The sequence below is a fragment of the Octopus bimaculoides genome, chromosome 4 (assembly GCF_046866305.1).
Source record: "Octopus bimaculoides isolate indiv1 chromosome 4, ASM4686630v1, whole genome shotgun sequence".
NCBI classification, from domain to species: Eukaryota; Metazoa; Mollusca; class Cephalopoda; order Octopoda; family Octopodidae; genus Octopus; species Octopus bimaculoides.
Window position 1 is genome coordinate 142,924,212 of NC_142931.1, and position 18,401 is coordinate 142,942,612.

An 18,401-nucleotide genomic window follows, 5' to 3' on the forward strand; every position below is an offset into this window, starting at 1 on the left:
CGCCGGTAAAAATGTTTGGCGGCATTCCGTCTTTACGTTCTTAGTTCAAATGCTTCTGCAGTCAATTTTGCTTTTCATCCTTTTGGGGTCGATACCAGTTGAACACTGGGATCTATATCCTCGACTTACTCCCTCCCCCAAATCGCTGGCGTTGTGCCAAAATTTGAAATCAGTATTACTAAAAACATTTATCATATATGTATTTGCGTGTGTGAATGTGGGGCAGGGCATTCAAAACTCTATGAATGTTGGTCTCGTACCCGTAATTCATGAAGATTAATTCAGTCACTTGGATGGCCGTTTCCTACATAAAGAATAAATTTTGTCTTGAATTGGTAAATGTTGGCGATTTGTCGGTTCCTTTCTTGCTGAACCAGTCCACATGCTCCTATTTATTTCCTAGTTTTTGTTTTTGATTCCAGCGAGGTTTTCAGTTTTCTGAAACTCTGAGAGAGAGAGAAGAACAAATAAAAATGAAGAATTTACAGAAGGAAACTGCAAGACTGCGGGCGGAGATGAGTTACAAGGAATTAATGAAAGAGAATGAAGAGATGGAAAAGATGGAACAGAAGAAGCAAGATAATAGAAAGAAGGCCGTGATGGAGCAGATTGAAAATCTTAAAGCCAAGTAAGACATACGCACAATTTCTGTGTTGGGTCCCTAACAACTACTTTACAGGCATTTATAGTTTTCTACATAGAAGTACATGTATTTATTTATGTATGTATGAATGTATGTATGTATGTATGTATGTATGTATGTATGTATGTATGAATGTATGTATGAATGTATGTATGAATGTATGTATGTATGTATGAATGTATGTATGAATGTATGTATGTATGTATGAATGTATGTATGTATGTATGTATGAATGTATGTATGTATGTATGAATGTATGTATGTATGTATGAATGTATGTATGAATGTATGAATGTATGTATGTATGTATGAATGTATATATGTATGTATGTATGAATGTATGTATGTATGAATGTATGTATGAATGTATGTATGTATGTATGAATGTATGTATGTATGTATGAATGTATGTATGTATGTATGAATGTATGTATGAATGTATGTATGTATGTATGAATGTATGTATGTATGTATGTATGAATGTATGTATGTATGTATGTATGTATGACTGTATGTATGAATATATGTATGTATGTGTGTATGTATGAATGTATGTATGTACGCATGAATGTATGTATGTATGTATGTATGAATGTATGTATGTATGTATGAATGTATGTATGTATGTATGAATGTATGTATGAATGTATGTATGTATGTATGTATGTATGAATGTATGTATGTATGTATGTATGAATGTATGTATGTATGTATGAATGTATGTATGTATGTATGAATATATGTATGTATGTATGAATGTATGTATGTATGTATGAATGTATATATGTATGTATGTATGAATGTATGTATGTATGTATGAATGTATGTATGAATGTATGTATGAATGTATGAATGTATGTATGTATGTATGAATGTATATATGTATGTATGTATGAATGTATGTATGTATGTATGAATGTATGTATGAATGTATGTATGTATGAATGTATGTATGTATGTATGTATGTATGTATGTATGTATGTATGTATGACTGTATGTATGAATGTATGTATGTATGTATGTGTGTATGTATGAATGTATGTATGTACGCATGAATGTATGTATGTATGTATGTATGTATGAATGTATGTATGTATGTATGAATGTATGTATGTATGTATGTATGAATGTATGTATGAATGTATGTATGTATGTATGTATGAATGTATGTATGTATGTATGAATGTATGTATGAATGTATGTATTATGAATGTATGTACTATGTATGTATGAATGCATGTATGTATGCATGTATGTATGTATGTATGTGTGTATGTATGTGTGTATGTATGTATGACTGTATGTATTATGAATGTATGTATTATGAATGCATGTATTATGAATGTATGTATGTATGAATGTATGTATGTATGTATGTATGAATGTATGTATGTATGTATGAATGTATGTATGTATGTATGTATGTATGAATGTATGTATGTATGAATGTATGTATGTATGTATGAATGTATGTGTGTATGTATGTATGAATGTATGAATGTATGTATGTATGTATGTATGAATGTATGTATGTATGCATTGTCACTTCTTTTACTCTCTCTTTACTCTCCCTTTTACTTCTTTCAGTCATTTGACTGCGGCCATGCTGGAGTAAATCGACCCTAGGACTTATTCTTTGTAAGCTTAGTACTTATTCTATCGGATCTCTTTTTGCCGAACCACTAAGTTACGGGGACGTAAACACACCACCATCGGTTGTCAAGCGATGTTGGGGGGACAAACACAGACACACAAACATATACATACACATACATATATGTATATATATACACATATATACGACGGGATTCCTTCAGTTTCCGTCTACCAAATCCACTCACAAGGCTTTGGTCGGCCCGAGGCTATAGTAGAAGACACTTGCCCAAGATGCCACGCACTGGGACTGAACCCAGAACCACGTGGTTGTTAAGCAAGCTACTTACTACACAGCCACTCCCGCGCCTTCGATCTTTATATAATAATTGCTTCAAATTTTGACACAATGCCAGGAATTTCGGGAGATGGGATAAGTCGATTATATCGTCCCCCCTACTCAGTTGGTAGTTATTTTATCGGTCGGCGGGGGGGGGGGGATGAAACGCTAAGTCCATCTCGGCCTAACTAAATTTTTATATAATAAAAGCACAAGGCTTAAATTTTGGGATGGGGGCTGGTCAATTATGTCGACCCCAGTACGTAACTGGTGGTTATTTCATCGATCTTGACAGGATGAAAGGCTACGTCGACCGCGGCGGAATTTGAAGTCAGGAACGTAAAGACGGACGAAATGCCGCTGACCATTTTGCCTGGCGTGCTCGCCGCCTTACATCTTTATCATAATGATGATTGTTAAATCTGTCTATCCGTAGCATAACTTCCAATTTTATTCGCCCCCCACTTCTTTTCTTACCTTTCTTTCTCTCTTTCTATCTCTGTGTCTGTGTCTGTCTGTCTGTATGTAGGTGTCTCTCTCGCCCTCCCGCCTTCCCTTTCTCTCTCTCTCTCTTTCTGCGTGTATGTTAGTATGCATATATGCAACATCACTTCTGATTAGATAAAGTAATAGTTATATACAATTAGTGCACAACGATGCCTTGCTGCCCAAAACTGCAACTTGAACTGCAACAAAATGCAAAGATGTTTTAGCTGCCTAATAGCGATTAGTCGCAGGTCAATCCTTTGGTTTGCAATCACAAACATAAAGTGAGCAGCCATGACCAGAAAAGGATAAGATTATGAACAGGCAAAACAATTGAGATCAGATTAGACTATGACGTTTGCATCTATGAACATGATTGTACATGAGTGTAGGACATAAGAAGGAAGAAAGGAAAGAAGTATTTCCTTCCTTCTTTATGATCTTTACGCAGGTAACATCAGGGTGAACATTGTCTGCTCTTACTTTTATCATTTTATCTGTGTGTGCGTGTATATATATGTATGTATATATATATATATATATATATATATATATATATCTGTGTGTGCGTGTGTGTGTATGCATGTATGTAAAAATACACTCGAACACACGCACACGCACACACACGTACACAAATACACACACACAACTCACACACACGCATACATTTCCTAAGCGATTGTTAAAAACATTAAGCTAACGTTTTTAAAAAATAAGAAGTTTCTTCCTTTAAAAGAAGTCATTTATTACGAGATTGAAACAAAAACTACAATTTCCATTCTCTCTCTCTCTCTCTCTCTCTCTCTCTCTCTCTCTCTCTCTCTCTCTCTCTCTCTCTCTCTCTCTCTCTCACACACACACTCTCTCTCTCTCTTTCTCTCACACACACACACACACAAACACACACACACACACACACACACACACACTCACTTGTATTCACGTGTATGTATGTATGTACGTATGTATGTATGTATGCATGTGTGCATGTATGTATGTATGTACGTATGTATGTATGTGTGCATGTATGTATGTATGTATGTGTGTATGTAGAAACTCTTGTAACAGATGCACTTTGATGTAGAATTTCCAGAGAAAACGTCAGCAAATTTAAGCAAGATGCTGCTCACCACACTTTATATTGGTAAAATAATCCGGGATTGACGCTTAATATTAGCCATCATGACTTAGATGATCTTCGATAAGATAACGTTGATTTTTTTTTCTATCGAAATGGAACTACAGTGTCATCATTGCAACAATTCCATGTTTTCTGGAATCGTATTAATTGAAAGGATTCACATTCTGGAGACAATACATGAGAAGCAAAGTATTTAAATCGTTATATAAGAAAATTCGATGGTGCCATGTCCAATATGTTCTATGGAACTAAACGATGCTACAGAGACTAGAAGACTTGCTGCTTACTGAATTCATGGAGTTGTATACAGGTTTGTTGGTCATACAAGAAACGAAATACATAGCGTACAGTCCTGCCTACGTACTTGTGTCTCATAGAACAGATAAGGCAACGCATTGAAAGAACGCCTAGGAGTAATGCTGAATAAGTTCTCGATGAAATAATATTTTGGAAATTATATTCGGCTCTGACATCTGCCGGAAATAGTTACTAGCTGTCTTACTTATCAGTGCAAAAACAAATTGATGTTGGAAATGTTCCCACAAATTTACAGATAGATTTACACGCTGATAAGAAGTCAGTTGATGAACATTCCATGACATGTTAATTACAATCTTGCAATGAACTTGCCATACTAATACCAGATTTTCATAAATAAGGAGCAAATAATTCACAAAGAATGATTCCAACAGATTTTAGAGTAGGAAATAAGCTTGAAAATTTATAAACTGCCAGTGACTCTCATAAATTTTATGATCCAATGATGCAGCCATGTTTCTTCCCTTCCGGTTCAAATAGCTGGCATCTTGCGTCATCAGATAAGATGGTCAACCAGCAAATGACCCTTATATAGTTTAATTGCTTCATTCTGATTGCTATCAGTTAATACATTACACCATGGACAACGTTTGTTTTACCAGTATTGAGATGAATATAAGTAAAAGTCTTGTCTTCTAAAATACTTTCGCGGCCATCAAGCTACATTGAGAACAGAATTACGTAATGTTTTTACAGATGCTGTTTACACTGTTGATGTTGATCTTACAAGTCACAGGTATACACTGCCAAGTTCATTTGTAGGTAGTGATGGATATATAGCGAAGCACTACCAAGATGTTGTGGCTGTTGTAAGAACAGTTGGAAAACCTACTTTATTTGTGATTTTCACATGTAATCTAAAGTGGCGAGAAGTAGAAAACGAGCTTATTAGAGGGTAAAGAGCTGTTGATGACCCAAATATTACTGTAAAGATTAAGTTGAAGCGGCAGCTATGATTGAAAGACATTAAATCTGGTCTCCTTGGAAAAATAATTGTTTATGTGAAAGCAATTGTAATTTAAAAAAAAAAAGATTATCTTTTTGTCACTTTCCATTTATAATAGAGAATAGTCACATGACTTAGCAAGACAGAGATAAAGTTGTCAGTTCTTAATTACCAGATCCACATAATGCTTGCACAACGCATTTTCACAGTTTGATGAGCAAAAACATGATTCACGGTCCGTGCTAAGCAGATCATCCTATTTCTTCCTATATGAAGGATGGTTGCTGTACAAATTTAATTAACATCAATTTAAAACCAGTGGCCTAGCATATAAAAAATCTGAAAATTCAAAAAGTTGTATTACACATTTATATATATATATATATATATATATATATATATATATATATATATATATATATATATATATATATATATATACATACATATATATATACACACACACGCACATATATTGATTAATATACCTATCTCGGTAACCATCTACCTATCAATTTCTCTATTTACCTTGCCTTTTCTTTCTGTCTCTGTCTCTCTCTCTCTTTCTGTCTCAGTCTGTCTGTCTTTCTCTCTCTCTCTCTCTCTCTCTCTCTCTCTCTCTCTCTCTCTTCTCTCTCTCTATCTTTCTATCTATCTAAAGTGCATGTATACTTGAATAACCTTTGAGAAGCAAGACTTGTAGTGACAGTCAACCGTATCTATGATACATTTGCTTCAACAAGTATTGGATGATTTCGAAAGTAATGCTTTCGTTATTTGCCGATTAACACACACGTACATACACAGACACACACACACACACACACACACACACACACACACATACATACATACATACATACATACATACATACATATAAATATATATTTATAATACATACGCATGCACACAAATATCTCTATACAGAGAGGGAGGGGGAAGGGAGAGTGGGAGAGATGGAGAGGGGGATGGAAAGAGAGGGAGAAAGAGAGCGAGAGAGAGAGAGAGAGAGAGAGAGAGAGAGAGAGAGAGAGAGAGAGAGAGAGAGAGAGAGAGAGAGAGAGAGAGAGAGAGAGAGAGAGAGAGAGAGATGTGAACCTAGCTATCTATATTTATCCTCACAGAATGTTGATCAACATTGAAGAAAAAAAGCAAGAGAAAGAGGTCCAGAAACAGGAACAGAAGCATTTGACCCAGCTGGCCGAGGAATGGGCGAACGAAATCCGTCAACTGGAGAAAGAAAAAAAAGAGAAGTCCTTGAAATTTGCTGCAGAACGCAAGGAACGAATAAAAGGGGATGCAGAGCTTAGAGAACTTGAAAAGAAGAAAGAAGAGGTAAGATTCTCTGTCAGTCACGGTTGATATTATCATAATATATGTCCTTACCCGCGCATAGACCAAGTTCTGATCATACACTTACATGCGTACGCATGCTAAATCATCATGCGTGCACACATATGCCAGTAATTTGTTGTACCCATGGTTATGTTAGTATATGTTTAAGTGAGGCTCTGAGAAATATGAACTTTCAAAGACAGTGGCCAGTCAACACACACATTACAAAATACAGTATGTAAACAGAACAATAAAAATATGAAAGTTGCTATTCACATTGTAATGGTTGAGTTTTGTTTCTTTGTTGAAAACCAATTTGTTCCTCGTCAGTTGAATTCAAATGATTTAAAAGAAGAAAGGGACATAAACACATCCAGAGATGCATACATACACAACATGAAGATATACGCACAATCGCAGGTGTACATAAGGTATACACACACACATGTAAAGTAATCACTCACACACACACACACACACACACACACACACACACACAAACACACACATGTACACACATGCGCACACATGCACACTCCAATACTAATTCGACGTGCACAGCCATTGCATGAAAGTAAATATAATCTCACATAAACTGATATATTTTCACTTAGTAACTCGCTCTTCTCACACATTCGCGAGTTCCTGGAACTGAATTGTCCGCAAATAAGTCACACTTTGATTGTGACCTGTTTCAGATAGGAAATTCTGGTAGATGAATATGTTTGGTGAATAGTAAAAATGAAGTGTTAATCAATCACAAACAATTTATTCAAGACTTTCAAATATTACACGAGAATAATTTGAACCAGCTCTTTTGTTAATGGATAAAATACTACGTTACCTTGTGACTGGAACTTTGAACACTTTGAAATCCTATACATGTAACACAAATTTAAATTTACTTATTAGCTAATTAGAGTAGTTACATCGTTCTCTGTTCTGATTGAACAAACCTACAATAAACGTCATTCCGACTGTTCCCATCCAGTGTTTTTTCTGTATTTTCAAGATTACATCGCCCTCTGTAACCTTCTCGTTTTTAAAGATGCTGGTGTATGACATGGGAGTGATACAGCTGCCGTTTCTAAGAGGCCGAGCGGCTACACAGGTCCCTCCTTTTAGTGATTTACCACTAACATCACAAAGGATCGCAGACTGCACTGAATGATATAATCAGCCGGAGTAACAGCGGAATGATTTCAATATTGCATGTCAGGCTAACAATAATGATTAACTTCAAAATCAATGTTGTTTTCGTGGAGTTCATACCATTATTATCGTTTTCAGCAGCATGAAACTATGTAAATAGATTTATGATAGGATATCAGTATATAACACTGAGTACTAGAAGGTTCGATTAATTGAGTTCGTCAATGCAATTAGTAGTCCAACCTTTAAAGAATGAGAACCAGTAGTTTGATTCGAGTAGAATGAACTCTAACTCTATTAAAGGTACCCACTGACCATATTGTGGTGATATGTTATGGACTCAGAGTATGATTATCTTCACGTAAAAGAAACAATTGACAAACATACTTTTGAAGTGTTAACTTTCTGTGGTATTCTTTTGTGACAGGAGGAAGATAAAGCATGCGAAGTTTATGCGAATGCAAAACGAGATATGCTGAAAATGAGAGAGAAACGAAATAAGGAATTGCGAGAGTAAGTATACATCCCAATATGTGTATTCTGTTTTGATTGTGTGTGCGTGTGTGTGTGTGTGTGTGTGTGTGTGCGTGTGTGTGTGTGTGTGCGTGTGTGTGTGTGCGCGCGCGCGCGATTTCTGATTTGTTTTATAGAGTCATCACCAGCAGAGATGGTATCCAACTCAGGAACAAAGCTTCAATTATGTAAATAGATTCGTATATGCGTATGTGTTGTAATGAGAGTTACGACGCCCCCTTGCGAGAGATAGAATGGTCCGAGTAAAGTATAAATAGAAACGATCCAAGTGAGTGCATAAGTTCAGAGTTCGGAGTCAAGTAAAGTTCGTGTTATTTCGCAGTACATTCGGGAGGTGTCGGTTGGTTAGTTCACGAGGGATATTGATTGTTGGTTCGTAAAGAGATTTGTTAGTTCGTTACATTGTTTTTACTGTTGTCTAAGTTGTCTTATTTATTGTACGTAACAAATTACATTACAACATCTGGCGACCAGGGTTTCGAAGTTCGCCTAGGTTATTCAGCAATTTGTTCGTAATACAACGTCTTAAATAATGAAACGCCTATTAGCTTCCATTGCACAGTTGCAAAAGCAACAAGAGCAGCAACAGGAGTTACTATTACAGCAACAACTACAACAACAACAATTATTGGAGCTACATTCAGAGAAGTCCAAAAATGAAGTAAGTTCGTTTTCGCCAGACGGCATTTCGAACTTGATTAATGAATTCAGTTATAATACAAGGGAAAGTATAACTTTTGCATCGTTCTACATAAGGTACGAGGATATATCTAAACAATATTGCAAATCACGGTCGGACGAACAAAAAGTGAAATTGTTATTGCGAAAATTAGTTCAATTACAGCATGAACGTTACTGTAATTTCATATTGCCCCAAAAAACCAATGAAATTTGTTTTAAAGAAATAATAGAATTACTTTCTCACATATTCGGTGATAAAAATTCTCTATTTAACACCTAAATAGAGTGTTGTATTATAATGAAAAAAAAATGATGATTTTATCACATACGAAGGAACAGTCAAGAGGATGTGTGAAAATTTTAAACTCAAAGAACTTATACCTGAGATGTTCAAGTATCTTACAGCAAGTGAAGATACAGAAATTCGGGCAAGAATTCTTTCTGAATTGGAACAAGTGAATCAAGATCTAACCTCACAGTCCATGGCAGAAGAATGTCAAAGGATGGTAAACCTGAAACACGATGTAGGAAAAATTCAAAAATTCCTCAAAAATACAGATATGTCGACCAGAAAAGTACAACCAAAAAAGAGCGCCACGTCTTAATTCATGTTATTGATGTGGGGGCATACATTTCAGAAAAGACTATCCGTTTAAAAATCAAAAATGTTACTGTTGCAAAAGAATTGGTCACAAGAGTTCACACTGCAAGACAAAATTACAAAGGTCAAACCTTAAAAATCCTAGAGTGCTCTCAGCCGAAAACAAAAATCGACTCCCAAATAAGAAAATCCGTATACGTAAAAATAAATGGAATACATATTAAACTCCAGTTGGATACTGGAAGTGATATTTCAGTAATAAATATGGACATATGGAAAAAATAGGGAAAAACCTATCTTGAGAAAAACAGCGAAACCTGATCGTAGCGTGACAGGTGACAAATTACATATATAATTCATACACACATGTATCTATTTATGTTAAAACATTATTTTATATATTAATTTAAGTCTAAATATTATGAACCTGACTATTAGAATGCAGGAGATAACTATATGTATGAAAATTGTAAAAAATAGATGTGTGTGTGTGTGTGTGTGTGTGTGTGTGTGTGTGTGTGTGTGTGTGTGTGTGTGTGTGTGTGTGTGTGTGTGTGTGTGTGTGTGTGTGTGTGTGTGCGTGTGTGCGCGCGCATATATAGATAGATAGATAACTAAACTTCTGTATGATAATATGCATGCGTGTATACGTACATGTGTGTGTATGTATACATAGATGATAGGTATATGTGTGCAAATATAAGTATATAGAAAAATTATGAGTTAGAGGTTATGCAGCCGTCTAAGGGATAAATGTATCCGTAGGCTTTACTGGTGTCTTACCTAACTATGTATAGGCCTTGCTATAAGGTTAATAGCAGTTGGTAATTTAAATAGTCCTTTTTTCCCTTTTTCTTTTCCTTTTCCTTTTTCTCCTGTCTATATTTCTCGGATAAACTAAATCATTCTGACGATCTTTGTTACATGGAACGTGATAAATGCAAATTTACCTAAAACAATAACAAACTGAAACAGCTGTAAATGTTATTTTAACTTCAATTAAACTGTGACCATTTAATACCAATGATCAACTTCTAATTGTTAACTGTTGCTCCATTTCTTTTCTTATCTATAATATATATGTATATATGAATGTGTGTATTATGCAATAAAATCGGTTATAGAAGGAATATTTATAGATTTAAATTTAGGAATTTACGAAATTTCAGATTATTTACTTATTTATGATTAAGCTCGCTCTTATGAAGCGTTTTCGTGAAGACTTAGCAATCATAAATATTTTCAATTGATATTTTTCGTCAAATATTTAAACAGATATGTCTATCCGATGAAGCATCATTACATATTTAAACGGATTTGATTATTCTTGAAAAACTTCGTTTTATTAATGAAGCAGAAACAGTTGTAATTTATGAGATGTGTCATTTATTTGTATAAAATATTTAAATTGAATTGAACTTATATTTGTCCAATTTATTGTTTTGGTTTCCATTTCTTGTGTGTGTGTGTGTGTGTGTGTGTGTGTGTGTGTGTGTGCGTGTGTGTGTGTGTGTGTGTATGTGTGTGTGTGTCTGTGTGCGTGTGTGTGTGTGTGTGTGTGTGTGTGTGTGTGTGTGTGTGTGTCTGTGTGCGTGTGTGTGTGTGTGTGTGTGTGTGTGTGTGTGTGTATATTAAAATAGTAACAGAGAAAGAAGTGATGCTTCTTCGTTCAAATTGCTTCTTCGTTCAAATTGCTTCTTCGTTCAAATTGCTTCTTCGCTCAAATTGCTTCAACATGCTTCTAATTTGTCACTGGGCCGATAGCGGCAAATTGTGTATATACATATAAAGATATATAGAGAGAGGGAGAAGAGTAGTTAAAAAAACTCCATGTGTGTCGAATGGCCGTTGTTTTTAAATGAAACAAGGGCATTTCTCTTTGGTACGAAAATGATGTAAGGCGAGCGAGATAAATGAAGTCCATCCTAAAGTCATCGTAGTTAATGCAAAACTAGTTCCACCTTTAATGTACAAACTAAAGAAATCGACTTTAAAAATCAATTTAACTTAAATAAGTACATACTACGACCTTCAGTTGTATATTCCATATTTCATGAAAAAAACATGCATAACTTTAAGATATATATTTACCTTCATTTATCGACATCGATTCGTAATTCAAGGTATGCAATATTCGAAAATAGTAAAAGAGAGAGAAGTCATGCTTCCTCGTTCATATCGGAACACATTTCTAATCTGTCGCTGGGCCGATAGTGGCAAATTGTGTATATGAATATAATGATATAGAGAAGAGGAGAAGAGCAGTTTGTATCTTTTAACTGCTCTTCTCCCTTCTCTATATCTTCACACACACACACACACACACACACACACACACACACACACACACACACACACACACACACACACACACACACACACACACACACACACACACACGCACGCACACTCTCTCTCTCTCTCTCTCTCTCTCTCTCTCTCTCTCTCTCACACACACACACACATATATATATATACATAATACATATATATATACTATTTGTTATTGCAAGTGGCAATCTATACGTATGTATGTCTACATTTACATATGTTTGTATGGCTACACGTGTGTATCTCTTAATAATAACAGTAGCAATGGCAGCCGATATAAATGTTGGTCGGGTGGTTCGTTTTGCCGTGACGATCTACTTTGTATAGAGAGAATGAAGAGGAGAGATAATGGAAAGAGAGAGTGAGGGAAAGAGAGCTAACCAAAGAGGTGCTGTATGCAGGCACGTACTAGGATTGGTGGCAGGCAATGAATAAGAAAACGCTACATACTCACACTGTGAGACAGAAAGAAACAAAGACAAAGAAAGAACAGTAGGAGGAGGAGGAAATAGAAAAGTAGTTATACAAATGCGAAATTTCCTTTATCTAATTTTTAATTAATATTCATCTCATCATTTTGCATGAGAACCATGTAGTATGATAAAATTTAAATTGCAATCATTGTATGTTTGCCATATTTCCTGGTTTTACCGATGGTGGCAAAAGTGTACTTCCAGTGTTATATGTCATATGATGTGTGTCACTCTAGTATATAAATAGTAGAAGCTAAACTCCTGGAATTTATATACCGATTCTAGTATCAGCAGATTTCTCATTATTTCACCATGGATGTTTTCTTTTCCGTTCACCTTTAACTTTATCCAACATTATCTGCTGGGCAACTGTTGTCTACTACTTTACACCCTTTCTTTTATCTGTCCCAGACCTTTTTGTCTGGTTTGTTCTACCGATATTTTACAAACGTTTTTGACAGGAATATTCCACTCATGACAAGGGTGAACATGCCGTCAACTTCACTGTAACGTCTTATGTCTTGAACTTTGAGGAAATCCTTTAATCGGATTGTAGTATATGGTGTTTTTGAATAGTTTGTTCGTTGAATTGACTATATATATATAAATAAACCCCAATTGACTATATAAATAAACTCCAATTGACTATATAAATAAACCCCAACTACGGATGACACCAGGTAGCCCAAACTTTGTCAGTGCTTTACTCAGTACATCAGCACACTAACCGACGTATACTCATTAGTCCAAAAGTAACAAAGATATACAGGGGTCAATTTATTACAGCCGTTACAAGCGGCTCCATTTAATTGATTAATGAAAACATTACATCAATTTGAAAGAAACCGTTCTCGTCGGGTGACCACATAGACTTCAAACAAATGAACCATTTTTTAACAAATTTACATCAATAATGGAAACCAAAATATTTACATTGTTTCCTTATGTTATATCTGTAGCAGAATGCATACATACATATATACATACATATATACATATACATTATTATGATTGACCGTTGACTGAACACTATTCAATTTTTTTTCTCCGTGTTTTTCTCCTTGTCTCCGTATACTTTCTGTTGAAGAGCGTAGCTCGAAACGTCAAAGACTTTCCGTATTCCTGAGCGTCATACTAATACATCCCTTTGTTATTTACACCACCTGTCCTCGTCTGTTGTTGTTTTTTCGTACATTCTCCCATATATATATATATATATATATATATATATATATATATATATATATATATATATATATATATATATATATATATAATTAAGGGATCAGCAAATATTTGCTTCACCATATACCGAAGTTCAGAACTTCGGTATATGGTGAAGCAAATATTTGCTGATCCCTTAATTATGTTTATAAATATATATGAGCTTTTAAATAAGTTCTCCACCAATAATGGTGCTTTCATACCGATGGACTTGGTAAAAATTATTAATTGTTAATTGATTTATTAATTAATAAATTGATAATCCTTTACCCTTTTAATTTGTATATATATATATATATATATGTGTGTGTGTGTGTGTGTGTGTGTGTGTATAATTGTACACAATAAAGTCAGTAAAATTAGCATATTTAAAAGGTAGGTACCTCGGAATTAATTATTCAGGGTACTCATCTTTGGGTAAAGCGATAGTGAAGTTAATGTCATATTCAATGCAGTAAGAATTTTAAAAATTTAATTAAAAAATAATTATGGAGGGAAGAAAAGACAACAATAGTGCAATAACTAATATGAATAATTATAATTTATTTAGATTCTTGATATTCGCTGCATTAAATATGTTTGTACTAACTTAAATATTAATCTTCCTCGCGAATAGCGTCCCTGAGTCGTGGCGAATTTTTTTTCCGTACACCACAAACATGGTGGATGATAGAAGTCAATGGCTTTTCGGTTGTGAGCTGAGGTGATAACTAATCATCGAGTCAACGTCTGCTTGTTGACATTAAAATGCTTTAGTGAGTGAAAGTACATGAAACAATGAATGACGAAGTCTCTATGCGTGAGTGTGCGTGTGCGTGTGCGTGTGTGTGTGTGTGTGTGTGTGTGTGTGTGTGTTTGTGTGTGTTTAGAGGGAGTGGTGGTCGCGATTCAAACAAAGAGGTCACATTCCACTCACAGACTTACTGACGACACATTCAATACTGCACCATGCCTATGCCTACACAACATATGTATATATATTGTGTGTGTGTGTGTGTGTGTGTGTGTGTGAGTGTGTGTGAGTGTGTGTGAGTTACGGAACAAAATTTACTTAAGGTCCAAAGCTAGGTCCAACCCATTATGTTCCAAGCGTTTTCATTGTCTCCCATCATCAATAGATATATATATATATATACTCTTTACTCTTTTACTTGTTTCAGTCTTTTGACTGTGGCCATGCTGGAGCACCGCCTTTAGTCGAGCAAATCGACCCCAGGACTTATTCTTTACAAGCCTAGTACTTATTCTATCGGTCTCTTTTGCCGAACCGCTAAGTTACGGGGACATAAACACACCAACATCGGTTGTCAAGCGATGTTGGGCGGACAAACACAGACACACAAACACATACACACATACATATATATATATACATATATACGGCGGGCTTCTTTCAGTTTCCGTCTACCAAATCCACTCATAAGGCTTTGGTCGGCCTGAGGCTATAGTAGAAGACACTTGCCCAAGGTGCCACGCAGTGGGACTGAACCCGGGACCATGTGGTTGGTAAGCAAGCTACTTACCACACAGCCACTCCTGCGCCTCTCTCTCTCTCTTTCTTTCTGCGTGACTCTTTCTCTCTCCCACACATATGCACATATGTAAATCAGTATATATTTATATAATATAGTCAGATGAAATCAAATATGATCTGCTACTAGTTATTATTGTAAACCAATACTTTCTGTTTCAAGTTCAAGCCCCCGGCAACTATACCATTAATACAACTCTAGGGTCTTACCCTGGCGTGTGTCCTGATAGGACAAAAATCAATAGCTGTCTACGTAAATAGGTGGACTGAATAACAACTCAACGGTCATCCATCAAATCTACAAACAAATCGAGCGTGAGATCGGCATTACTGACATCCTTAGTAACCCTGTACTCGACCTTCTGTCTGTCTGTGTCTGTCTGTGTCCTTCTGTCTCTGTCTCTCTCTCTCTTTCTCTTTCTCTTTCTCTCTCTCCCTTAATACTTTTAACTATAACCCTTTCTCTTTTCGACGTTTGTCGTGCTGAAGAGTCCAGAAACTGAACGAAATAGTACTATCAACGGCTACCATAGATTTTAAGGACTTTATCTCATAAAGGTATAAAAGAATTATATGAAAATATATGTATGGTCTTTTGCCTAATTGGTAATGATTTCTCAACATGAAAAATAACAAGTGATCCTCTCTCTTTAAGTAACAATTCTCAGTAATTCTACCACGCCTTCTCTTATCATGTCTTATCTTCCTAATCTTTTTGAACTGACATATATTGATAAACACTGTTTTCTACTTAGCTACATATCAGTGTCTTCTAATGAAAACAACTTAAATTCGCTCCGCGGGTTTCTTAAAACTTGTGGTAGTCTATACACATCCAATATTATCAGACTTCATTAGATAATATGCATGTTTATAGCATTAGTATTATCCGAAACGGCTGTAAAGAAAGACCTCATTACATCATATAATTATATATCCAATTTTCAACGTGAATGTATTTTTACACCGACTATTATTTGTCTGTCTCTTTTCTGCTTATACATACATACATACATACGTACATACATACATATATACATACACACATATAAAAAATATATCTTGCAATGGCACCAATTACAAAACACGTGTCACTAAAGAATATCACAGCCGAATAAAGAAAATTTGGACCTCAGAAATTTCTGCATTCAATAAAAACATTGGCCCACAATGTGTTTGCAGTGCCAGTACTCATACAACCATTTGGGCTGCTTGATTGGACGCTTGATGAGATCCGAGCCATTGATGTGTAAACCTGAAAAATACTAACAAGCGCACATAATTTCCTCATAAACAGTGATGCAGACCGCTTCTACCTAGAACGAAAAGAAGGCGGCAGAGACTTAACATCAATCCAAAATGCCTTTGAATGTTGTATCATATCCCTTCGGCAACATCTTTTTACCACCAAATGTCGAAGTGCATCCCTTCCCCAAGTTTGCATACATGAGGCTGATAACATCATAAGACTTGGAAGGCAGCTCCTTGAGCAACACTCTCTGTCTGATAACCTAGAATACATGCCCAAAGAAGTCGTACGATTCTACCACAACGTATCATCTGATGAAAGGATGAGCCTGTATGAGCAGAAGACTATGCATGGATATGTTAGTAGAAAGCTCCGTGATGATAGTAACATCGATCATCAAAGCAGTTTATCATGGACAAATAGCCGGATTACTACCCCTCACATTGAAGGGTATGCGTTTGCAATCCAGGAACAGGAAATATCAACCAAGTACCTGATGCGCAAAAGGGATAGAGATGCGGGAAAAACCGTAAAATGTGACAACCGATGCAGACTTTGTGGAGTTCACACTGAAGATATCACCCACATCATAAGCAGTTGTCCGAAATGTCATCACGGTATTATCTATCGATGAGACATGACGTTGTTGCCAGGACACTCTGTAATGAAATCCGTTGGAAGGATAATCCCGAGGACAATGAAATAAAAACCCCAAATATGGTATAAGCCATAGCTACTCATAATAAAAACGAATATTGGTGGATATGTATATATATATATATATAGTTAAAAAAAACAATAACAAAAAAACAACAAAGTGAGGACGTGATATGGATAGTATTATTGGACGCTCAGGAAAGGAAAGAGAGAGTGTATGACGTTTCGGGCGTAGCCCTTCGTCGGAAAGATGGAAAGTTCGGAGAATGGAAGAACGGAGAAAGAGGAAAATGGTACCGATGCCCACGAGGTTACATGATGAAATATATATATATATATATATATATATATATATATATATATATATATATACATGCATACGTACACATATATTCATGCGCGCCTACACCCACTGTGTGGCACCTTGGACAAGTGTCTTCTGCTATAGCCTCGGGCCGACCAAAGCCTTGTGAATGGATTTGGTATAGACGGAAATTAAAGAAACCCGTCGTATATATATATATATATATATATATATATATATATATGCCATTTTAGTCAAATAGATGCATAGTCGATTAAGTATGTATATTGCAAAGTGTATCAATTGGATAATGCTAGTCTATTTGAAACAAATGTAAGCTACTTAAATCGTTTATTATGCATCTTTGTTCTTTGTGTTTATATATATATATATATATATATATATATATATATATATATATACAGATATATACATGCATATGAATATATATATATATATATATATATATATATATATATATATATATATATATATATATATATATATATATACAGATATATACATGCATATGAATATATATATATATATATATATATATCATTATCATCATCATCGATTGACTTCTGTTTTCCATACTGGCATGGGTTGGACGGTTTGACTGAGGTCTGGAGAGCCAGCGGTCGCGCCAAGCTCCAATCTGGTCTGGCAGAGTTTCTACGGTTGGATGTCCTTCTAACGGCAACCACTCCGAGATAGTAGTTAGTGCTTTGTACGTGCCACCGCCTCAAGAGACGGTCAAGCGGACCTGGCATCGACCACACACACACACAGACATATATATATACGTGCGCACGCTCACACGCTCACGCACATACATATACACTTACACATACATGCAT

General features: G+C 35.4%; 1 protein-coding gene across 2 annotated transcripts in view; it reads left to right on the forward strand.

The window, feature by feature from the left end:
- The window catches only part of LOC106882861 (uncharacterized), a 96,225-nt gene that overhangs the window by 50,054 nt on the left and 27,770 nt on the right, over positions 1–18,401 (forward strand). For both annotated transcript variants that reach the window (XM_089351611.1, XM_089351612.1), the window contains exons 4-6: positions 423–628; positions 6,594–6,804; positions 8,384–8,469. In XM_089351611.1, coding sequence (XP_089207737.1) covers positions 423–628; positions 6,594–6,804; positions 8,384–8,469 — 503 coding nt within the window. The remainder of the gene's footprint in view (positions 1–422; positions 629–6,593; positions 6,805–8,383; positions 8,470–18,401) is intronic.